This window comes from Oncorhynchus mykiss, chromosome 27, assembly GCF_057628025.1.
Source record: "Oncorhynchus mykiss isolate SJ-2025 chromosome 27, ASM5762802v1, whole genome shotgun sequence".
Taxonomy (NCBI): domain Eukaryota; kingdom Metazoa; phylum Chordata; class Actinopteri; order Salmoniformes; family Salmonidae; genus Oncorhynchus; species Oncorhynchus mykiss.
The window spans coordinates 15,656,106-15,680,496 of record NC_143048.1 but is presented as its reverse complement, the minus strand read 5'-3'; the positions used below and the strand labels follow the sequence as shown (position 1 = coordinate 15,680,496).

Below are 24,391 nucleotides of genomic sequence, written 5' to 3'. Positions count from 1 at the left end.
TTTTCGTACGCTTACAATGATGTTTTGATTCTTGCTTGAACAGTCGCTATAGATTATATTTGGTTGTGATCTTTGCAAAATAATGCAGCAGTTGTTAACTCGACTGCTGACGCTCTTTGAGATAAGCTGTAGCTAAAGCTAGCCAAAGAGCCATTTTACTGGTTGAAGTCGAAGTGTTTTTTTTAAGAATAATGCATTTGATTTGCGATGATGACACACACGTTATATTAAGCAGGACATTCATACGAGCCTTAAAATCTAATTATAATCCAAAAGCAGTGTGAAATGCACTTGGAAGCAACATGTAAATAGTTTGTTTGCTGGCGTTCTATAAGGACTCCCCCGTGTTCTGCCAAATCACCCTCGTGCGGCAATGATTGCAAACACAAAAAGGGGTCTATGGGGTCAAAAGTAGTGCACTATAAATAAGTCCTTTAGACTCCTTTGGCAGAGACACTAGTCGACAAGCAGACATTCAGTGGGCCCTATATTCTATAGTGCATCACTTCAGATCAGATCAGAGCCCCATAGTGCTCTGCTAGAAGTTGTAGTAGTAGTGCAGGGTTTACCGTGGCATCTGAGATGAGTACCCTTTCACACTAATGAGCCAAACCAACCTGAGCTGGTCTGGTTACGCATCCACCCACCATAGTTGCCAGAATCATGCTGGAAAGGACAATGTGAAAAGCAGGCATAGTTTGGTTTGAGTCGGCTCAATAGCGTGAAAAGTTGATTGTCACCTGTGGTCAATGTCGGTGTTGTAACAGAGCGGACCACACTTCCTCATCAGGGCTAGTCAGCCACGTGCGGCCTGGTCCCAAGCAGCCCGGCGAGGGTTCAAGGGTCGGCCTGTGGTGTCCTTTCTCACTGTACTCACAATTAACCTCCGCCGACCCGGCCTCAGCTTCCTCTGTTTTCACACACCGGCTGAATGATGAAGGTCAGGAAAGGGAAATATAAAACAGTTTAGAACAGCACAATGCTACCATGCAGCCTGGGGACCCGCCCAGCACCAAGCCGAGCCCCAGCTAGCCAAACAATCTGAACCAGCGGCTGCTTCACTATTGACTCTCTCTATCCCGCTCTCTCTCTCTCTCTCTCTCTCTCTCTCTCTCTCTCTCTCTCTCTCTCTCTCTCTCTCTCTCTCTCTCTCTCTCTCTCTCACCCTCTCTCTCTCTCTCCCTCTCTGTCTCTCCCTCTCTCTCTCCCTCTCTGTCTCTCCCTCTCTCTCTCCCTCTCTCTTTCCCTCTCTCTCTCTCTCTCTCTCTCTCTCTCTCTCTCTCTCTCTCTCTCTCTCTCTCTCTCTCTCTCTCTCTCTCTCTCTCTCTCTCTCTCTCTCTCTCTCTCTCTCTCTCTCTCTCTCTCTCTGTCTCTCTGTTAGAGGTGTTTCTGGGCTACTCTACTATCACAGTAGAATCAAGCCCTTTCCTTCTCTTCAGACACTTGGCCCTGTTATCACAGCCCTGCACCACTTTCCTCCGTCTCCTGTTTATTTGAACTACCCCTACTGATCAAATATTTGTGTTTGGACCTTGTATATTTTCTCATATTATGTTCAATTGAAGATGTAGAGACGATCCTTCTTCATGGTCCTTAGTGTTAGGTCGTAGGTTAGGGGAGGACTGGTTTTTCACTCTGGGTCGGAGAAGGCATAAGCCTCACTCACAACTCTCGCAGAGCCATGTTATTAACTGTAGTATGTCATTGATTTGTGCTTGATTACATGATTAGGGACTTGTTTTGCATGGTGTATTTTTTTTTTTTAATTTTATTTTTTATTTCACCTTTATTTAACCAGGTAGGCTAGTTGAGAACAAGTTCTCATTTGCAACTGCGACCTGGCCAAGATAAGGCATAGCAGTGTGAACAGACAACACAGAGTAACACATGGAGTAAACAATTAACAAGTCAATAACACAGTAGAAAAAAGGGGAGTCTATATATACATTGTGTGCAAAAGGCATGAGAAGGTAGGCAAATAATTACAATTATGCAGATTAACACTGGAGTGATAAATGATCAGATGGTTATGTAAAGGTAGAGATAGAGATATTGGTGTGCAAAAGAGCTGAAAAATAAATAAATAAAAACAGTATGGGGATGAGGTAGGTGAAAATGGGTGGGCTATTTACCAATAGACTATGTACAGCTGCAGCGATCGGTTAGCTGCTCAGATAGCAGATGTTTGAAGTTGGTGAGGGAGATAAAAGTCTCCAACTTCAGCGATTTTTGCAATTCGTTCCAATCACAGGCAGCAGAGAACTGGAACGAAAGGCGGCCAAATGAGGTGTTGGCTTTAGGGATGATCAGTGAGATACACCTGCTGGAGCGCGTGCTACGGATGGGTGTTGCCATCGTAACCAGTGAACTGAGATAAGGCGGAGCTTTACCTAGCATGGACTTGTAGATGACCTGGAGCCAGTGGGTCTGGCGACGAATATGTAGCGAGGGCCAGCCGACTAGAGCATACAAGTCGCAGTGGTGGGTGGTATAAGGTGCTTTAGTGACAAAACGGATGGCACTGTGATAAACTGCATCCAGTTTGCTGAGTAGAGTGTTGGAAGCAATTTTGTAGATGACATCGCCGAAGTCGAGGATCGGTAGGATAGTCAGTTTTACTAGGGTAAGTTTGGCGGCGTGAGTGAAGGAGGCTTTGTTGCGGAATAGAAAGCCGACTCTTGATTTGATTTTCGATTGGAGATGTTTGATATGGGTCTGGAAGGAGAGTTTAGAGTCTAGCCAGACACCTAGGTACTTATAGCTGTCCACATATTCAAGGTCGGAACCATCCAGGGTGGTGATGCTGGTCAGGCGTGCGGGTGCAGGCAGCGAACGGTTGAAAAGCATGCATTTGGTTTTACTAGCGTTTAAGAGCAGTTGGAGGCCACGGAAGGAGTGCTGTATGGCATTGAAGCTCGTTTGGAGGTTAGATAGCACAGTGTCCAAGGACGGGCCGGAAGTATATAGAATGGTGTCGTCTGCGTAGAGGTGGATCAGGGAATCGCCCGCAGCATGAGAAACATCATTGATATATACAGAGAAAAGAGTCGGCCCGAGAATTGAACCCTGTGGCACCCCCATAGAGACTGCCAGAGGACCGGACAGCATGCCCTCCGATTTGACACACTGAACTCTGTCTGCAAAGTAATTGGTGAACCAGGCAAGGCAATCATCCGAAAAACCGAGGCTACTGAGTCTGCCGATAAGAATACGGTGATTGACAGAGTCGAAAGCCTTGGCAAGGTCTATGAAGACGGCTGCACAGTACTGTCTTTTATCGATGGCGGTTATGATATCGTTTAGTACCTTGAGCGTGGCTGAGGTACACCCGTGACCGGCTCGGAAACCAGATTGCACAGCGGAGAAGGTACGGTGGGATTCAAGATGGTCAGTGATCTGTTTGTTGACTTGGCTTTCGAAGACCTTAGATAGGCAGGGCAGGATGGATATTGGTCTGTAACAGTTTGGGTCCAGGGTGTCGCCCCCTTTGAAGAGGGGGATGACTGCGGCAGCTTTCCAATCCTTGGGGATCTCAGACGATATGAAAGAGAGGTTGAACAGGCTGGTAATAGGGGTTGCGACAATGGCGGCGGATAGTTTCAGGAATAGAGGGTCCAGATTGTCAAGCCCAGCTGATTTGTACGGGTCCAGGTTTTGCAGCTCTTTCAGAACATCTGCTATCTGGATTTGGGTAAAGGAGAACCTGGAGAGGCTTGGGCGAGTAGCTGCGGGGGGGGGGGAGCTGTTGGACGAGGTTGGAGTAGCCAGGCGGAAGGCATGGCCAGCCGTTGAGAAATGCTTGTTGAAGTTTTCGATAATCATGGATTTATCGGTGGTGACCGTGTTACCTAGCCTCAGTGCAGTGGGCAGCTGGGAGGAGGTGCTCTTGTTCTCCATGGACTTCACAGTGTCCCAGAACTTTTTGGAGTTGGAGCTACAGGATGCAAACTTCTGCCTGAAGAAGTTGGCTTTAGCTTTCCTGACTGACTGTGTGTATTGGTTCCTGACTTCCCTGAACAGTTGCATATCGCGGGGACTGTTCGATGTTAGTGCAGTCCGCCACAGGATGTTTTTGTGCTGGTCGAGGGCAGTCAGGTCTGGAGTGAACCAGGGGCTATATCTGTTCTTAGTTCTGCATTTTTTGAACGGAGCATGCTTATCTAAAATGGTGAGGAAGTTACTTTTAAAGAAAGACCAGGCATCCTCAACTGACGGGATGAGGTCAATTTGTAGGACAATCATCTCCAGCTTCCATTTGGCTCATTCATCTCCCCTCCTCTCCCCTGTAACTACACTACATGACCAAAAGTATGTGGACACCTGCTCGTCGAACATCTCATTCCAAAATCATGGGCATTAATATGGAGTTGGGTCCCCCCTTTGCTGCTATAACAGCCTCCACTCTTCTGGGAAGGCATTCCTCTAGATGTTGGAACATTGCTGCTGGAATTTGCATCCATTCAGCCATAAGAGCATTAGAGAGAGCATTCATCCCAACAGTGTTCGATGGGGTTGAGGTCAGGGCTCTGTGCAGGCCAGTCAAGTTCTTCCACAAATACCATTTCTGTACGGGCTTTGCTTTGTGCACGGGTGCATTGTCATGCTGAAACAGGAAAGGGCCTTCCCCAAACTGTTGCCACAAAGATGGAAGCACAGAGTTGTCTACAATGTCATTGTATGCTACAGCGTTAAGAAGTCCCTTCACTGGAACTAAGGAGCCTAGGCAGGACCATTAAAAACAGCCCCAGACCATTATTCCTTCTCCACTCCAGAGTCCAAAGGCGGCAAGCTTACACCACTCCAGCTTGGATGCTTGGCAATGCTTGGCATTGCGCATGGTGATCTTAAGCTTGTGTGTGGCTGCTCGGCCATGGAAACACATTTCACAAAGCTCCCGACAAACAGTTATTGTGCTGACGTTGCTTCCAGAGGCAGTTTGGAACTCGGTAGTGAGTGTTGCAACCGAGAGCAGTGTTGCAACTGGCGGTCCTGTTCTGTGCCCTTGTGTGGGCTACCACTTCGCGGCTGAGCCGTTGTTGCTCCTAGACGTTTCAACTTCACAATAACACCCCTTACAGTTGACCGGGGCAGCTCTCGCAGGGCAGAAATCTGACGAACTGACTTGGAAAGGTGGCTTCCTATGACAGTGCCACATTGAAAGTCACTGTGCTCTTCAGTAAGGCAATTCTACTGCCAATGTTTGTCTATGGAAACAGCATGGTTGTGTGCTCGACTCTATACACCTGTCAGCAACGGGTGTGGCAGAAATAGCCGAATCCACAATTTTTTTTACATACTTTTGGTGATGTAGTTTATTCCCCAGGTTGCTGCTGTTAATTAGAATGTGTTCCCAGTCAACTTACCTGGTAAAATAAGGGTTAAATAAATCAAATTAAAAGCAGTCTACACTGATGCTGTACTTTAGGTAGAAATAATAGAGCCTCAAGTTCTCTCTCTCACTCTCCTTCAGGTAATGGTGAGGACTTTGCCCTCTACCCCTCTGATGTTCTGGATGATGTGTGTGTGTCGGACGGATACCCCGCGGCACCATCCTCGGCCCCCCTAGCAGAGGACCACCCCTCCCCTGGCTTCTCCTTCCACTCTGCCCTCTACATGCCCCAGGACGAGCTGCCTGTTCCCCCCGACTTCCAGCTGCGCCAGTCGGGCGTCCCAAGTGTCGGTGGTGTCCTGGGCATCTGGGCACGGAGGACGCTGGATGTGGGCGAGCGATTCGGACCATATGTGGGCGAGCAGCGGGCGTGCCTGAGAGACCCCACCCAAGGCTGGGAGGTAGGAGAAACATTTGCTGTTTATTGTCTGAACAGGGGATTCTCTTCTCTCTGTTCTCTGTTATGGAGGGAGGGATGGAGGGAGGGATGGATGGAGGCATGGATTGAGGGAGGGATGGATGGAGGGATGGAGGGAGTAGAGCAGGTCTTAGTTCTTCTGTTAACTTTGTCTCTGCCTCTATGTTGGTCTCTGGGTTTTAAGTGTCCCAGTTGCTGTGGCATTTGTTGCTGAGTGATGTGAGGTGATCTCACCTCAGCCCAGTCCAAAGGGGTAACAGAGAGCGTCCCCCAGGCAGCCCCTCTGCGGTCTGTATGCTCTTAACGCAATTAAAATGAAAAGCTATAAATCCTGTCTTTAGCCCCAGTTAAAGACCTACAGCGGCCATCAGCCAATCGCAATATTGGCCAGGCCGCCCACACAATCGAAGGCAGGGGTTACAGGACAAGGTCAGAGGTTAGGAAGTCAGGTGCAGCCTCTGTCTGTGTCAGCCCATGTCTCGTTTTACACAGGGGGATAGGAGGGGGAGGGGGAAGAAGGTTGAGGTCATAAGGGTATCAGTCTAATTGAGATCCCCCTAAACAGATCCTCTCATTTCGGGATGAGAGACCTCTTACTCCTGCGAAAACACTCAGAAGTCTTTGTCCTTCTGTAAGACAGCACTAGCAACACCATGCATGACTATCTACTGGTTCAATAAAACGATCAAACACTAGATAGCATCAATGCCTTTTGATGAATAAAATCAAGGGTGTAGACAAAATAAAAAAGATGATCTAACACTGGTAGACTATGATAACCTACAGAAGGCTCCCAACCCTTAAGCCCAATTTTACGCTAGCTGACTCCTCAGTGTTTGTAGAATATCATCTCTGGTCTATATAAATAGTTTGGGTTTGGATTTGGTTTGGATGGTGGAACGGTGGTCATGGTTAGACTTGCATCATCGACCATCAGGTCTAACTGAGTGGGTTTGGCTCCGACGGGACCAATAAATGGATTCACTCCCGCCATACGTTTCTGTTCCAAGCAGCAACTTTTTGTTCACTATTTACTGCTACCATGAGACTCAGCACATCAATTGCCCCAATAGCGAAATGAAATCCTCTCTCTCTCTCTCTCCCTCTTTGATTTTTTAAATTATTTGTATATTTCACTAACATTGGGTTTGAATATGATTTTAAAAGTATCTGTCTCGCCCAGAGAGAGATTTACGGCTGGTTGAACAAGCTCTCGGGCTCTGTCTTTTTTTTTCCCCAGGGAAGGAAATAAAGGAAAAAGGTTTCATGAATTTTAATCCGCCGATAATTTATGGGGAGCTTGAATAATATGTATTTAAAAGGAGCTGAGGATTATGGGAGGAAAGATGGGATGGCCGAGGAGGCAGCACTGTATCATTATGTTTAATTACTTCACTGACAGCGGCCCATAACTCTTTCCATTAAGTAAATAAGTTGTAAAGAATTTATGATGAAATGCCACATTATTCAGAACGGATATTCAGTCATGACATCCCTGCATTAAATATGGTAAACGCCGTTAAGTCCCCCTCCATAGAAAGCCTCGCTCCATCGCCGCACGCAAACCGTCAATATGCCAATAAGCAAGAGGGTCTGTAAAAAAAAATAATAATAATTGATTTGGTAAATGTGAGTTAAGATAGATCTGTTTGCTTTCATCATCAATTCTGCGCGGCGTGCCGGGGTGATGTCACCGACCAGGGAGCGATAAAGCGGTAGCGCCCATCTTGAGCGAGTGATGGAGGGCCGTGAGCGCCCGCCACCCGGGCCCATGACAGACCGGGGGAAGTTTGTCACCAGGGAGGCCAGCGCTCCACGCCATCACCATAAATTTGGGCATTATTCATAAAGGAATATAGTGAGTTATAGCAGAGATGCTTTATGATTACAGGAATGGGGAGTTATGGGTAAGATAGCTTCAGTAAATAAAAGACAGCCAATGTGGTTGTGAGGGCTGGAGGTCCTCCTGCTTTTCACTGATGCCACAACAAGCCCAACCAGTCAGACCAGGTGTGTGTGTGTGTGTGTGTGTGTGTGTGTGTGTGTGTGTGTGTGTGTGTGTGTGTGTGTGTGTGTGTGTGTGTGTGTGTGTGTGTGTGTGTGTGTGTGTGCGTTGTATACTTTTCTATGTGGTTGCACGACAGATGTATACCTTGTTCACAGGAGCGTTACAATATTTCCCTCTTTTAAAAAACAACTCTGCTTGTTTTACACGGTTTCATTTCAAACCAAATGGAGAGTGTGTTTTTCTACTGTATACAGGCTTCTTCTGGATGTCAAAATAATAACAACTAGAGGACATGAGAGAATAATGAATAAAGAGAGAGAGTTTTAGAGAGCCATGCTCCAAAGAAAGAAAGAAAAGAAGAAAGAAAGAAAGAAAAGAAGAAAGAAAGAAAGAAAGAAAGAAAGAAAGAAAGAAAGAAAGAAAAGAAGAAAGAAAGAAAGAAAGAAAGAAAGAAAAGAAGAAAGAAAGAAAGAAAGAAAGAAAGAAAAGAAGAAAGAAAGAAAGAAAGAAAGAAAGAAAGAAAGAAAGAAAAGAAGAAAGAAAGAAAGAAAGACAGGGTTTATTTGTATTTGACCTGGTGTTCTTCATTAGAATCAGCAGCCGGCCTCCATCGTCTCTCCCTCCTCAATGAGATCTCAGCCGAGGACTGGAACAAGCACCATTTAGTGGAAACAGCAGGGGAGAGGTGAGGGGTGATGAGGGTGAGGGTGTTATCAAGGGTTGATCTATTAGTGGAAAGACAAAACTAACTAACCTGTTGTCTGACAGCCTGGGGATCAGCATGTGTTGCCTCCCTATTACATTGGAATGTTATTTTTTGGTATTACTGTTGGATTTGATCAGGTTTATCACTGATAGATTGGAAATACATAGGTATAGCTATAATGTATGTAATGCTGGTATTATAGAAGTAGATCGCATATATTATTGTCACATAAATTGGGTCTGTATTATATGGGAACAATTATAGAATGAGGGACATACTTTTCCCAAAGCAGTTGAATGTTACTTTTACACGCAGTGATCCTTTTCCCCCTGGATACTCACAACTAGTCCATATTCTCCTTTCTTTTCTTGAGCCATGGGGCACATTGAAATTCAAACACTGTTTGTGTCCGTCCTCCTCAGCTGACCCCACCTGCAACAATGAGAGAGAGGGCCCAGCGAGAGAAAGAGTTATCCTCCGACTCAATGAGTTTTCACTGGGGTTCACCCACTGCCTCCCGCTTCATCACACTGGCCCACGGTTTACAGGTCCGGTCCACCACACTGGGCGGGGTGGTGGGGGAGGGGCCGGGACTCAGGGCCTTTGTGCATCTCTTGAGTGGGGGGTGGGAGGAGGGTGGGTGGTGTGGTGGAGATTAGAAGTGCTGGGTGAATGGGGAGTCGAGGATTAGGTGGGCTGGTCTGGTCTGGGCCTGCTTTCCAGCACAGGGCACAGTAAGGAGGGGAGGAGGTGCATGGAGCCTCTCTGCTGGTTGTCATTCAGATACCATTCAGATACCATTCAGATACCACATCAAGACCGGCAGCCAGAAACGACTAAGTAGGGCAGGAGGGAAGTAGAGCTTTAGGCAGGTTGGAATCAGGAGGAGAGAAGGGAGGGAGGTAGAGCTTTAGGCAGGTTGAGATCAGAAGGAGAGAAGGGAGGGAGGTAGAGCTTTAGGCAGGTTGGAATCAGGAGGAGAGAAGGGAGGGAGGTAGAGCTTTAGGCAGGTTGAGGTCAGGAGGAGAGAAGGGAGGGAGGTAGAGCTATAGGCAGGTTGGAATCAGGAGGAGAGAAGGGAGGGAGGTAGAGCTTTAGGCAGGTTGGAATCAGGAGGAGAGAAGGGAGGGAGGTAGAGCTTTAGGCAGGTTGGAATCAGGAGGAGAGAAGGGAGGAGAGGTAGAGCTTTAGGCAGGTTGAGATCAGGAGGAGAAAAGGGAGGGAGGTAGAGCTTTAGGCAGGTTGGAATCAGGAGAGAAGGGAGGGAGGTAGGTAGAGCTTTAGGCAGGTTGGGTTCAGGAGGAGAGGGGCGGGCCGGAGAGGGCGTGTTTTTTCTGCCGTTGTCTTGAATGAATGCAGATGTCTCCTCACTGTCCCCCTGTCCTGTGTCTCCGACGGCCTGTCGCCTCTGTCACCGGGGGAGAAAGAAGCCAAAAGAGTTTCACTCCCACCCAAAGGGACCCTTAATCCGCTGGCCCCAGCCTCTTTGACTGTCCCAGAGATGAACCCACACTACAGCGTAGAGAGCCTGCAGCCACTGGGGAGGGATAAACCTCTCTGTCATTCACCAGCTTTCAATGAACACAAACTCTGAGACTCTTTCTCTCTCTCTCACACACAAGTACTTACAAATTCCAAGTAAGGTGGCCTGGCCTTGGGAACGATCTGAAAACAAAGTATCAGTGTATTGTTGTAGTCTTAATTCAACAACAGTGAAGTCATTACATCACATTTTCAACATCCCTTACTACTCCCACTAAATGATGGCTAACTGGTGTCGTCGTGTTTACAGTTATAAGATGCGTTCCGAGTTTCAATGACCGTTGCTGCCTATAGCGTTAATGAATTGTAATAGTGGACAAAAAAGTGAATTGAAATCTGTGGTGGCGTGTAGAGAGAGGCAGAATGTCGGGTCACAATCCAGTAGCCAGTGTACTGGAGTCAGTGGTGACCTAACAGCCCCCATCCATCCATCCATCCATCAATCCTTCCATCCATCCATCAATATATTCCTCCCTCCCTCCATCCCCCCATCCCTCTATCCCTCCATCCCCTCATTCCTCTATCCCTCCATCCCTCTAACCCTCCATCCCCCCATCCCTCTATCCCCCATCCCTCTATCCCTCCATCCCCTCATTCCTCTATCCCTCCATCCCTCTAACCCTCCATCCCCCCATCCCCTATCCCCCCATCCCTCTATCCCTCCATCCCCCCATCCCTCTATCCCTCCATACCCCCATTCATCTATCCCTCTATCCCTCCATCCCCCATCCCTCTATCCCTCTATCCCCCATCCCTCTATCCCTCCATCCCCTCATTCCTCTATCCCTCCATCCCTCTAACCCTCCATCCCCCCATCCCCTATCCCCCCATCCCTCTATCCCTCCATCCCCCCATCCCTCTATCCCTCCATACCCCCATTCCTCTATCCCTCTATCCCTCCATCCCTCTATCCCTCCATACCCCCATCCCTCTATCCCCCATCCCTCTATCCCCATCCCTCTATCTCTCCATCCCCTCATTCCTCTATCCCTCCATCCCTCTAACCCTCCATCCCCCCATCCCCTATCCCCCCATCCCTCTATCCCTCCATCCCCCCCATCCCTCTATCCCTCCATACCCCCATCCCTCTATCCCTCTATCCCTCCATCCATCTATCCCTCCATCCCTCTGTCCCCCCATCCCTCTATCCCTCCATCCCTCCATTCCTCTCAGAGTCTGGATGTTGAGGTTGAACAGGAACACTGCTACTGAGCACACATATTGTTTATAGAGGCCTCATTATCACACAGACACCTAATTGTAATGAGAGTTAAGCTTGCAAATGAAACCCGGCTCTGTTTCCTGGTCTTAGCAAGGGTGTCTGTGTGTGTCCGTGTACGTGTTTGTGTGTGCATGTGTGTGTCCGTGTATGTGTTTGTGTGTGCATGTGTGTGTCCGTATACGTGTTTGTGTGTGCATGTGTGTGTTTGTGCACTGAGTGAGTTAGTGAGGGAAGGGGGCTCCATTGTTCCAGTGCAGCCTGCAGCACGACTGTGACTGTGGCCCTCTGCGTATAGGGACCTTCTTCACCCCCCCCCCCCCCACCAACCCGCTTACTGTTGGGGGAAATAGAGCTGTGCCCAGCCACCCTAATCAGCTTACAGCGCTAATTCATCCCCAGCTTCAGTGCCCCAGCTCCAGCTCCAGCCCCATCTCCAGACCCTGCCGCAGTCCCCAGTCCAAGTCCTAACTTCAGCCTCTACCAGGCAGAACACATTGCCAACATCTTCCATCCCTGCATTCTCCACCTATCCACCAGCTCCAGCTCTGCCTCTGATACAGGTGGGGGCCACACAGCCCTCTTCCCCGTTTACTTGGAGTGTGCTCCATCTTCTTAAACAGGCCCTGTGGGGCGTGTGTGTGTTTACAGTTTGTGTGCGTGCTTGTGTCTGTGTCTGCATGCATGCCATTGTCCACTCTGCCCGCTTTCGGGGCGATGAGCTTCCCTCCAATGTGACTGGAGGTCGATTGTCTTGGAGACATGGTGTCTATTCAAAACAAAAAGAGAGGTTGGGGTCTTTCTCACTCCCTCTCATTTGATTAGTAATCCCTTTCTTTGGTCTAATCTGTCGTGTTTGGTGGTGGTGGAAGGGTAGCTTGGGGGGAGAGGACTGTTATTATTGACGTTCTAATCTCGTGTGAGAGGAGCGAGGAAAGGCGAGCCACATTCAAAAGGCAGAGACAGAAAGAGAAAGAGACATAGAGAATTCCACTCCACGAGAGCACCGAGCGTGCATTCCAACAGTCATGTCTCTAGGCCACTCTTCTCTCTTTTAGTCCAAGAGAAAAAAATAACTTTACAAATTAACGATTTCCCCCCTCTATTCCTAGCCCTCTCCTCCCTCCTTCTCCTCCTCTCCTCCCCTCTCTCTCCCTCTCTCTGTCTGGCTGTGGTATCTCAGCAGGGAGGGGAAGCTAGGTTAACTAATTGAACAGGGTCAGAGTGAATTGCAGCAGGACAAAGACAGGCATCAGTGGCCCAGCCAGAGGAGGGTAGATCCACGACAACAGTGCCAGGTGAAGGAGAGTGTGGATGGTGCGGGACGGGTAGCCTGAAGGGTCAGGGGTCACAGACCTTATTAGATCTCTGAAGAATGGTGACGTGACGGGTGACGTGTTTGGGTGGTGTGGGCGGGGTTCACCTGGTAGAAAGGCTACAATAGAGAGGGGGAGGGAGGAAGTAGGGGAGGTTGGGGCACTCAATTAAAGCTAACTTCTGAACAGCCCACTCAGGCCAGACAAGTGTCTGCACACCGGATGCCCCATACTAGGCAGCGCAACACATCCTATAGGAAGGCCAAAGGAAATGCACAGAGCTTAAGTCAAACACAATGACCTACGTCTGTCTATAGGTTTGTCTACGTCGTGTCTCTATAGGTACAACCAATCTCCGTTTGTTGATTCTAAAAACAGGTGCCATTAGCTCGTATCTTAGGAACTTAGTATAAATGGTAATACTGCCTTGTAAGACATGCTATAAGACATGCTATAAGACATGCTTTATTATGTCTACTGTCACCAGCTGTTTTTGCACTCTGAGTATGTCTCTGCTCAGATAGGATGTGATGGCACATCTGAATAAGAGTCTTTAAGATCTCACACCTCCCAAACTGTCTTCTCTGTCTCCCCTAGCATTAAATCAAATCAAATCAAATGTTATAGGTCACATACACATGGTTAGCAGAGGTTATTGCGAGTGTAGCAAAATGCTTGTGCTTCTAGTTCCGACAGTGCAGCAATATCCAACATGTCATCTAACAAATTCCACAACAACTACCTAATACACACAAATCTACGTAAAGGAATGGAATAAGAATATATACATATAAATATATGGATGAGCAATGACCGAGCGGCATAGGCAAGATGCCAGGTGAAGGAGGGTGTGGATGATGCGGGGCGGGTATGAAAGACATGTAATGTAATGTAAGATGAGTAATGCAAGATATGTAAACATTCTTAAAGTGGCATTATTAAAGTGACTAGTGTTCCATTTATTAAAGGGTCATTTCAAGTCTGTATGTTGGCAGCAGCCTCTCCGTGTTAATGATTGCTGTTTACAATCTGATAGCCTTGAGATGGAAGCTGTTTTTCAGTCTCTCGGTCCCAGCTTTGATGCACCTGTACTGACCACACCTTCTGGGTGGAAGCAGGGTGAACAGGCAATGGCTCGGGTGGTTGTTGTCCTTGGTGATCTTTTTGGCCTTCCTGTGACATCGGGTGCTGTAGATGTCCTGGAGGGCAGGTAGTTTGCCCCCGGTTGTGCATTGTGCAGACCGGACCACCTTCTGGAGAGCTTTGCATCTGTGCATCTGTAAAAGTTTGTGTGGGTTTTAGGTGACAAGCCACATTTCTTCAGCCTCCTGAGGTTGAAGAGGCACTGTTGCGCCTTCTTCACCACACTGTCTGTGTGGGTGGACCATTTCAGTTTGTCCGTGATGTGTACACCGAGGAACTTAAAACTTTCCACCTTCGCTGCTGTCCTGTCGATGTGGATAGGGAGGTGCTCCCTCTGCTGTTTCCTGAAGTCCACGATTATTTCCTTTTTTTAGTTGACGTTGAGTGAGAGGTTGTTTTTCTGACACTATACTCTTGAGGCCCTCACCTCCCCCTGTAGGCTGTCTCGTCGTTGTCGGTAATCAAGCCTACCACTGTAGTGTCGTCTGCAAACTTGATGATTGATTTGGAGGCGTGAGTGGCCACGCAGTCGTGGGTAAACAGAGATTACAGGAGGGGGGCTGAGCACGCACCATTGTGGGGCCCCTGTGTTGAGGATCAGTGGGGTGGAGATGTTGTTTCCTACCTTCACCACCTGGGGGTGGCCCATCAGAAAGTCCAGGGCCCAATTGCATAGGGCGGGGTTGAGACCCAGGGCCTCTAGCTTCATGATGAGCTTGGAGGGTACTATGGTGTTGAATGCTGAGCTACTGTCAATTAACAGAATTCTTACATAGGTATTCCTCTTGTCCAGATGGGTTAGGGCAGTGGGCAGTGTGATGGTGATTGCATCGTCTGTGGATCTGTTGGGGCGGTATGCAAATCGCAGTGGGTCTAGGGTGTCAGGTAGGGTGGAGGTGATATGATCCTTGACTTGTCTCTCAAAGCACTTCATGATGATGGAAGTGAGTGCTACGGGGTGATAGTAATTTAGTTCAGTTACCTTTGCTTTCTTGGGTACAGGAACAATATTGGACATCTTGACGCAAGTGGTGACAGCAGACAGGGATAGGGAGAGATTGAATATGTCCGTAAACACACCGGTCAGCTGGTCTGCGCATGCTCTGAGGACATGGCTTGAGATGCCGTCTGGGCCGGCAGTCTTGCGAGAGTTAACACGTTTAAATGTCTTACTCATGTCGGCCACGGAGAAGGAGAGCCCACAGTCCTTGGTAGCAGGCCGCCTCGGTGGCACTGTATTGTCCTTAAAGCGGGCAAAGAAGGTGTTTAGTTTGCCTGGACGCAAGACGTCGGTGTCCGTGACGTGACTGGTTTTCTTTTTGTAGTCCGTGATTGTCTGTAGACCCTGCCACATGCGTCTTGTGTCTGAGCCGTTGAATTGCGACTCCACTTTGTCTCTATACATCACCCTTTTCTCCAGTGTGCACTACCCTCTCTCTCTGTCACACACATACAGTACATGTACTCTCACTCAGAAACACACACCTTAAATCGCAAAAACCCATGTTCACACACAGTCACCCAGACAGGAGTGAAAATGAGGAGACCCTTAAATGGGTGCACAGGAAGCCGAGGTGATGAATTCTATGTGCGGGGATACGTCCACCCAGCTCACAGTTACCTTATCTAGGGGCTCCCTTTAAACACACTGCTGATTGTTTCCAAATGGTCTCCTGGTGGGAGAGAAAGAGAAAGAGGGGGGAGATTGAAAGAGAGAGAGAGTGTGTGTGTGAGAGAGAGAGAAACAGAGCATAGAGAGAGAACAGGGAGAAATACGGGCGCTCCAGGCACAGCCAGGCAGGACTTTTAGGCTAGACTCTCTTACATGGTTATTATGTCCTAGAATTCTCCTAGCAGTGTGTGTGTGTTTGTACGTGCATGCGTGTGTGTTTTTATGTATATGCATGTGTGTGTGTCATTTTCTCCTAGTAGCTCGTTCCTGTGTGTTATATGAGTTTGTGTGTGGGAGCGTGCGTGAGCGTGTAATGTGACCATGTCAGCTTTGGAAATGTGTGTGCGACTCACTCGCTCGCTCTCTCCCTTGTCCCAGTTCAAAGGCTAATGGGTGTGGGGGTCTGGTTTGAGAGCTCATTACCAGGTTAAGAGCTAAAACACAGGCAGGCAGGCCAGCATATTCAGACCCTGACACAGAGCAACACCATAGTCCTCTTCCAATTACTCCATATTGCTCCTCCAATTACGGTAGAGCAGATCCAACGGGAGAGCTGCCACCGTGGAGAGGAAGCAGAGGCCCGATGGCTGTAATGAGGTCCTAACCCGTACAGTGGGCCATTATGGCATAATGCTTTAATTTGAGCCATATGATAGCCATTGCGTGTCTAAGTTATTGAAAAGTCTATATTTGTGAGCTTACCCTCACCTCTTTATGTGGCCTGGGTTCTGAGAGACGTTGTAGACTCCATAGAGAGAGAGAGAAACACAAGGGGTATTGATACGGTACCCTGTGGCACACCTAAGAGCTATCGCTTAAGACAAACACCCAAAACTTGATATTGACATATACCCATACCAGGCCTGAGTTCAAATATTCTTTGAAAATACTCAAATACACTGTGATGCATTTACCCCAGTTATTTGAAAATAGTATTTCAAATAAGTATTTGAAAATACTGTCAAGTTCAATTTGGTAGACTGTTTTGATTTTACAAATAACAATTCAAATAGTTTTGAGCTGTGTATTTGAAAATACTCAAATACACAGAAAAAGTATTTTAAATACCAGATAGTAAAATACACATGTATTTGAACCCAGTTCTGACCCATACCATATTATTAGTGCCCTGAGTTTATCCTTACCAGTGACCACATAACTTGATCAAGAAGAACTCTGGGCCCTACTCTAGTTTAACTCAGGGCCTATCTCTTACCGTTACACATTGATCCCATGAACATGTGGATCCATGTAGCTGTGTTTGAGTGAGTGTGTGTGGAAGCGTTGGGATCTTCCAGTCAGATCTGAAATAACACTACCTTATTTCATAGTTGTGCTTTTCTTAGAAATCATCTCAGCAAAAACATATTGCGGTGCACAGTACATATGCTGTGAATCAGGTTTCATTTGTGCCAAGCTATATTTGCTATTTGTATACGTTCAGATCAACTTCAGGAATGTTATTTTAACTTTGTTACGTCAGTATCTTTTTCATATCCAACATTGTTCATTGTTTAAAGAAATAAATGAAGTAATAAAAAGCCAACTCTTATTGGATTAGACGGCAAGCATATCTTCATGTGTTTTGCATTACTCTTTTCTAAACTTCTGTGTGAGGTAAGTGACTGGGGCTAGACATGGCAGTCACCCTGCAATCCACACATAAATGCAGCCCACTCATCCGCGGACAAAGTGGGACAGATAAAGTTTCTCCTCCAACCGCTGAGAAAGAGAGAGGGTGTGAGAGGGAGAGGGAGAGGGAGAGAGAGAGAGAGAGGGTGTGAGAGAGAGGGAGAGAGAGGGTGTGAGAGAGAGGGAGAGAGAGGGTGTGAGAGAGAGGGAGAGAGAGGGAGAGAGAGAGAGGGAATAGAATAATAGAATAATAGAGCAATAGAGTGAGAGAGAGAGAATAGAATAATAGAATAATAGAATAATAGAGTGAGAGAGAGAATAGAATAATAGAATAATAGAATAATAGAGCAATAGAGTGAGAGAGAGAATAGAATAATAGAATAATAGAGCAATAGAGTGAGAGAGAGAATAGAATAATAGAATAATAGAGCAATAGAGTGAGAGAGAGAGAATAGAATAATAGAATAATAGAATAATAGAATAATAGAATAATAGAATAATAGAGTGAGAGAGAGAATAGAATAATAGAATAATAGAATAATAGAGTGAGAGAGAGAATAGAATAATAGAATAATAGAGCAATAGAGTGAGAGAGAGAGAATAGAATAATAGAATAATAGAGCAATAGAGTGAGAGAGAGAATAGAATAATAGAATAATAGAATAATAGAGTGAGAGAGAGAATAGAATAATAGAATAATAGAGCAATAGAGTGAGAGAGAGAGAATAGAATAATAGAATAATAGAATAATAGAATAATAGAATAATAGAATAATAGAGTGAGAGAGAGAATAGAATAATAGAATAATAGAATAATAGAGTGAGAGAGAGAGAATAGAATAATAGAATAATAGAATAATAGAGTGAGAGAGAGAGAATAGAATAATAGAATAATAGAGCAATAGAGTGAGAGAGAGAATAGAATAATAGAATAATAGAGCAATAGAGTGAGAGAGAGAATAGAATAATAGAATAATAGAGCAATAGAGTGAGAGAGAGAATAGAATAATAGAATAATAGAATAATAGAGTGAGAGAGAGAGAATAGAATAATAGAATAATAGAGCAATAGAGTGAGAGAGAGAGAATAGAATAATAGAATAATAGAGCAATAGAGTGAGAGAGAGAGAATAGAATAATAGAATAATAGAATAATAGAGTGAGAGAGAGAGAATAGAATAATAGAATAATAGAATAATAGAGTGAGAGAGAGAATAGAATAATAGAATAATAGAATAATAGAATAATAGAGTGAGAGAGAGAGAATAGAATAATAGAATAATAGAATAATAGAGTGAGAGAGAGAATAGAATAATAGAATAATAGAATAATAGAATAATAGAGTGAGAGAGAGAGAATAGAATAATAGAATAATAGAGCAATAGAGTGAGAGAGAGAATAGAATAATAGAATAATAGAATAATAGAGTGTGAGAGAGAGAATAGAATAATAGAATAATAGAATAATAGAGTGAGAGAGAGAGAATAGAATAATAGAATAATAGAATAATAGAGTGAGAGAGAGAGAATAGAATAATAGAATAATAGAATAATAGAGTGAGAGAGAGAGAATAGAATAATAGAATAATAGAATAATAGAGTGAGAGAGAGAATAGAATAATAGAATAATAGAATAATAGAATAATAGAGTGAGAGAGAGAATAGAATAATAGAATAATAGAATAATAGAGTGAGAGAGAGAGAATAGAATAATAGAATAATAGAGCAATAGAGTGAGAGAGAGAATAGAATAATAGAATAATAGAATAATAGAGTGAGAGAGAGAATAGAATAATAGAATAATAGAGCAATAGAGTGAGAGAGAGAATAGAATAATAGAATAATAGAATAATAGAGTGAGAGAGAGAGAATAGAATAATAGAATAATAGAATAATAGAGTGAGAGAGAGAGAATAGAATAATAGAATAATAGAGCAATAGAGTGAGAGAGAGAGAATAGAATAATAGAATAATAGAATAATAGAGTGAGAGAGAGAATAGAATAATAGAATAATAGAATAATAGAGTGAGAGAGAGAGAATAGAATAATAGAATAATAGAGCAATAGAGAGAGAGAGAGAGAGAGAGAGAATAGAATAATAGAATAATAGAGCAATAGAGTGAGAGAGAGAGAATAGAATAATAGAATAATAGAATAATAGAGTGAGAGAGAGAATAGAATAATAGAATAATAGAATAATAGAGTGAGAGAGAGAATAGAATAATAGAATAATAGAATAATAGAGTGAGAGAGAGAGAATAGAATAATAGAATAATAGAGCAATAGAGTGAGAGAGAGAATAGAATAATAGAATAATAGAATAATAGAGTGAGAGAGAGAATAGAATAATAGAATAATAGAATAATAGAGTGAGAGAGAGAATAGAATAATAGAATAATAGAGTGAGAGAGAGAGAATAGAATAATAGAATAATAGAGCAATAGAGTGAGAGAGAGAGAATAGAATAATAGAATAATAGAGCAATAGAGTGAGAGAGAGAATAGAATAATAGAATAATAGAGCAATAGAGTGAGAGAGAGAGAATAGAATAATAGAATAATAGAATAATAGAGTGAGAGAGAGAATAGAATAATAGAATAATAGAATAATAGAGTGAGAGAGAGAGAATAGAATAATAGAATAATAGAGCAATAGAGTGAGAGAGAGAGAGAGAGAGAATAGAATAATAGAATAATAGAGCAATAGAGTGAGAGAGAGAGAATGTCAGAGTGAATGAAACAATGAGCGAGTTAAAGGATGTACATGTCTATTGTCAGTGAGAGATTGGGAGGAAGAAAAGGGACAAGTACTGACTGGGAGATAGATTCCCCGGCGCTTTGAAGGGAACGTTCCAAAGTGTCCCCGTGCAGTCCCATAATAGGATTTTCCAGACTCCAGCAGGTATTCTGAGTGGGACTTTGTTTCTCAGGACTCCCAGATAAGGGTTAATGGAGCCCGATGGTTCCTCGGCCGCACAGACGCTCGGGGAGGCTACGCCACTCCCACCCATTGGCCTGCTTTGTCAGCACCAATCCGTCAGAAAGGATTTCTCCCCCGGACTAAAACTCAGCAGCCATTTCTGACACATCCAACGAACCTAATTGTTGTCTCCCGCTCCTGTCAAGTCCTAACGAGTTAGCATCTTCCGCAAGGATGAGAGAAAGTCTCACGGAAATCAATTTCTCAGCCGATTACACTTTGTCATCAGCCAAAACAAAAAAAGAAAAGGACAGAGAGCAGAGCTGTGGGATCTCTCTTCTCTCTCTCTCGCCTCTGATTGTTCCCTCTTTTTCTTCGGGCCCATTTTTATGGTCGCTTCCTTTCCCCTCCAAGACACATTATGACAGGCATTGTAATCTCTTTAGAGCCATGGGGACCCTCTCTTTCACACTCCTCTCTGGCCCTGAGTGACAGCGGGACAGGATCCAACTGCTACCCAGAGCCATAAATCAACCCACCGCCTGGCACGGCTGGTGCACTGCTGGACCGGCCTACACTTCCTGAACCACTACCAGTTCCTGCAGGGGACAAAAAAGCCTTTGTGGGTTTCTTTGGGCAAGCCAGATACAGGTCCTCTCCCTTTGAGAGCGCTGAGGTTTATGAGCGACGCTGCCGAGAGGGGCTGTGGGAGGGCAGGCCAAACCAGAAGGAGAGAGAGGGAGTGGGGGGTGGGGGGTTAAGAGGGAGAAAAGGATAGTCCAAGAGATGTGACAAACAGAAGGAAGAAGATCATAGCAAGAAAAAAGAAAGAGGGAGAGAAGTTGAGAGCATTGCCATGACCTCCTCCAGTGAAGTGCCTAGGTTTTGTCCCTCCCCGCTGGGCAAAAACTTTGTTCCACATCATTTCAACCCAAAGAATCTATGTGATGACATTGAATCAACGTGTGGAAACGTAATGGGGTTTGCAAACTTCTAACTTCTAACTTCTAACTTCTAACTTTCACACAACTTTTAACAATGACATGGTGAAATGTTTTGTTGATTTCACGTTGAATTCACGTTAGTTGACAACTCAACCAAATATCAATAAATAAACTGACGTCTATGCCCAGTGGGTCTTCATTTATCTAACAGATTCCTATTTTTTACCCCCCAACCTACTTTCACTTCAATAAACTATAGAAACAGCCAGCAGTTCAGTGCCCCAGACCAGCCCTCTTCATGATGATCCTGTTCATGCAAACAGGGGCCACCATTTTACCTTAGACAAAACTAAATTAATACAGCTAGGTGCAAAACTGAAACAAAAAAACATTTCAGGATTTCCCTCACCAAAAGTGGCCTCCCACACCCCATTTCCCCATCCTCCATCCAACCTCCATCTTACCTCAGTGCTTCACCGTCTCCACCTCAGCGTCAGCCAGTTAGAGACGACTGTTTTCTTTCGGACACAGATCAAGACATTACAACCGCCCCGGGACCCAGGGGGACCATGTTGGGATGCTGTTGTGAAGCTTCTGACTCCGCCGTAAATCTGGTGTGGGTGTCCCATCTCCGCGGTGCCTGTGGGATGAGAACGCCAATGAGGCGTGAGGGTGAACATTCCTGGGCCGTTCTCACAGAAACCCCTGGGTTTTCGCTCCCGGCAAAGTAACACTTTTCTCCCGCTTCTGACTGGTGCGTCTCTCTGCAGCTGCCCAGCTGTCTATCTTTCCACCCTACTGGAATGGCGCTCTCCTCCATCCTCCCAGACTTTTAGTGTAAAACTTTTCCCGGGAACGTTGCTTATTTAGCGTATAGCGCCGTGTTTGTGTTAAATGATGAATATGAGGCACCGTCATGTGTGTTATTCCACTGTCTATGAAAGATCGTTCTACTGCCAAGCGGCTGTGCACCAATGTGGATTTTTCCCATAATCCACCAGCAGTAGTGTGTCTGTGTTGTAGTCGAGCCACAGAGCCCTCAGTGTGTGAAGTCTGTGGAGTCTGCTAATATAATGAGTAGAGAGTAGAGACTGTGCATGGCCATGAATACACTTCTAGGGAACAGCCTTGTTAAGACCAAGTGCCTGGGAAAGATTGTGGTTATTCTGGGTTGTAGTAGGTAATGGGGGAGATTTGTGGTCGGTAGTGGTAGCAGTCGGGGACTGTGTGTGGTTGTTAGGCCATAGAAATAAAATTACTAGAGGCGAGAAAGCTTCTCAGACCACAGCAATGTGATTGGACCACTCATGGGAACACTCGATATGGCCGCCGGTCTGCCCATCACAGAACATTGACTTGAATTGGAATGTCTGCTCTAGAAATTATATTTCTATGGCCAGGGCTGTGGCAAACAGGTTGTACTTGGTGTAGCTCTAGTCTACTGTGTGTGGTGGTCTGGGTTGTGCTGGATCCGGGGCCTGTGTACCTCAGTCTCTCCTCATGGGCCAGGCCTGTTGGAGCCTCATCCTGCTGCAGCCTCAACCTACTGCAGCGGTGACAGGCTGGGTCCGGGGCCTGTGTACCTCAGTCTCTCCACACAACAGACAGGTTAGCCACGTTAGCCAGATTTTTCACCCAAATGGAAATTCTGCCCGTCACCTCTCCTGCCGCCTCCAACCGCCTCCCCTGTCCAATCCGTCACTCCACGCCGCCGGCCGTGCAAATAGGCCTGCCACTCTCACTGTCATCAGGGTAACGGATGCCCCGTCGTTACTGCAGGGCGGGGCGAGGTGCACCCAGGTCCACTCCCCAACCCACCCTCTCTGGTGATGAGCTTCCCCTCCCTCAGCAGTTGGTTAGGAAGGAAGGGCAGTGTAGAAAGGAGGAGGCGGGTTAACACCCCCCCATCACTCCCCCTCCCCTCTACCCCATCTCTCTGGTCCAGACTCAAAAGCAACCATAAGAAGAAAATAAATCGTGTCCACCGCCCGGACTGGTAACCCAAACGGCCGTCATAAATAACGGGGGCCTATTTGAAGGGGAAGATGGGGGCATTAGAAGCTATTTACACTGCGGTAGCCGTGCCATCGATCACGAGCAGGCGGCCCATAGATAAGAGAGCTCTGATGTCATGGTTATTTATGATGATCTCTGACAGTAAGGCTACAAAGAGATTTTCCGGCCGACAGCTCCATCCGTTTTTTGGGGATATGATGCATTCTGTCGTCAGGGAAACAATCAGGGGTGGCTGCCACAACGGCCGGCGGAGCGCCACGGATGCCTGCCCCTGATACACAACCCCTCAATCCAGCCCTCCCTCCCTCCCTCGCCACCCAGACAAATGGCATAAGTGTGATTAGGCTCATAAAAAGGGGGGAGAGGGGAGACCTCTGAGCCAGTTATGTCTCTGTTCCACAGCATCATGTACAGTAGTAGGAGACTATGAGGCTACATGGAAGCCTATGGAAGAGCATATAGAGAGTGTGGACACACTGGTGGTGGACACACACACCGCTACACACACACACACACACCGGCATGTTCGCTGGGGCTGGCGTTACACACACGAGGCCCTAGCACGCATACAGTACCAGTCAAAAGTTTGGACACACCTACTCTTTATGTTTACTATTTTCTACATTGTAGAAACTAAAACTATGAAATAACACACATGGAATCATGTAGTAACCAAAAAAGTGAAAGAAATCAAAATATATTTCAGTTTTCAGATTTTTTAAAGTAACCACCCTTGGCCTTGATGACAGCTTTGCACACTCTTGGCATTCTCTCAACCAGCTTCATGAGGAATGCTTTTCCAACAGTCTTGAAAGAGTTCCCACATACGCTGAGCACCTGTTGACTGCTTTTCCTTCACTCTGCGGTCCAACTCATCCCAAACCATCTCAATTGGGTTGAGGTCGGGTTAAGCTGGTTAAGTGTGCCTTGAATTCGAAATGAATCACAGACAGTGTCACCATTAAGCACCATCACACCTCCCCATGCTTCACGGTGGGAAGCACACATTCAGAGATCATCCGTTCACCTACTTTGCGTCTCACAAAGACACAGCGGTTGGAACCAAAAATCTCAAATTTGGACTCATCAGACCAAAGGACAGATTTCCACCGGTCTAATGCCCATTGCTCGTGTTTCTTGGCCCAAGCAAGTCTCTTCTTATTATTGGTGTCATTTAGTAGTGGTTTCGTTGCAGCTATTCGACCATGAAGTCCTGATTCATGCAGTTTCCTCTGAACAGTTGTTGTTGAGATGTGTCTGTTACTTGAACTCTGTGAAGCATTTATTTGCTCTACAATCAGAGTTGCAGTTAACTCTAATGAACTTATCCTCTGCAGCAGAGGTAACTCTGGGTCTTCCTTTCCTGTGGTGGTCCTCATGAGAGCCAGTTTCATCATAGCACTTGAAGGTTTTTACGACTGCGCTTGAAGAAACTTTCAAAGTTCTTGAAATGTTCCGTAGTGACTGTC

General features: G+C 45.8%; 1 protein-coding gene across 27 annotated transcripts in view; it reads left to right on the top strand.

The window, feature by feature from the left end:
• LOC110507082 (histone-lysine N-methyltransferase MECOM) overlaps window positions 1-24,391 on the top strand; it is a 193,047-nt gene that overhangs the window by 58,237 nt on the left and 110,419 nt on the right. For all 27 annotated transcript variants that reach the window (XM_036965545.2, XM_036965543.2, XM_090224567.1 and 24 more), the window contains exon 2: window positions 5,471-5,790. In XM_036965545.2, the coding sequence (XP_036821440.2) occupies window positions 5,471-5,790 (320 nt within the window). The remainder of the gene's footprint in view (window positions 1-5,470; window positions 5,791-24,391) is intronic.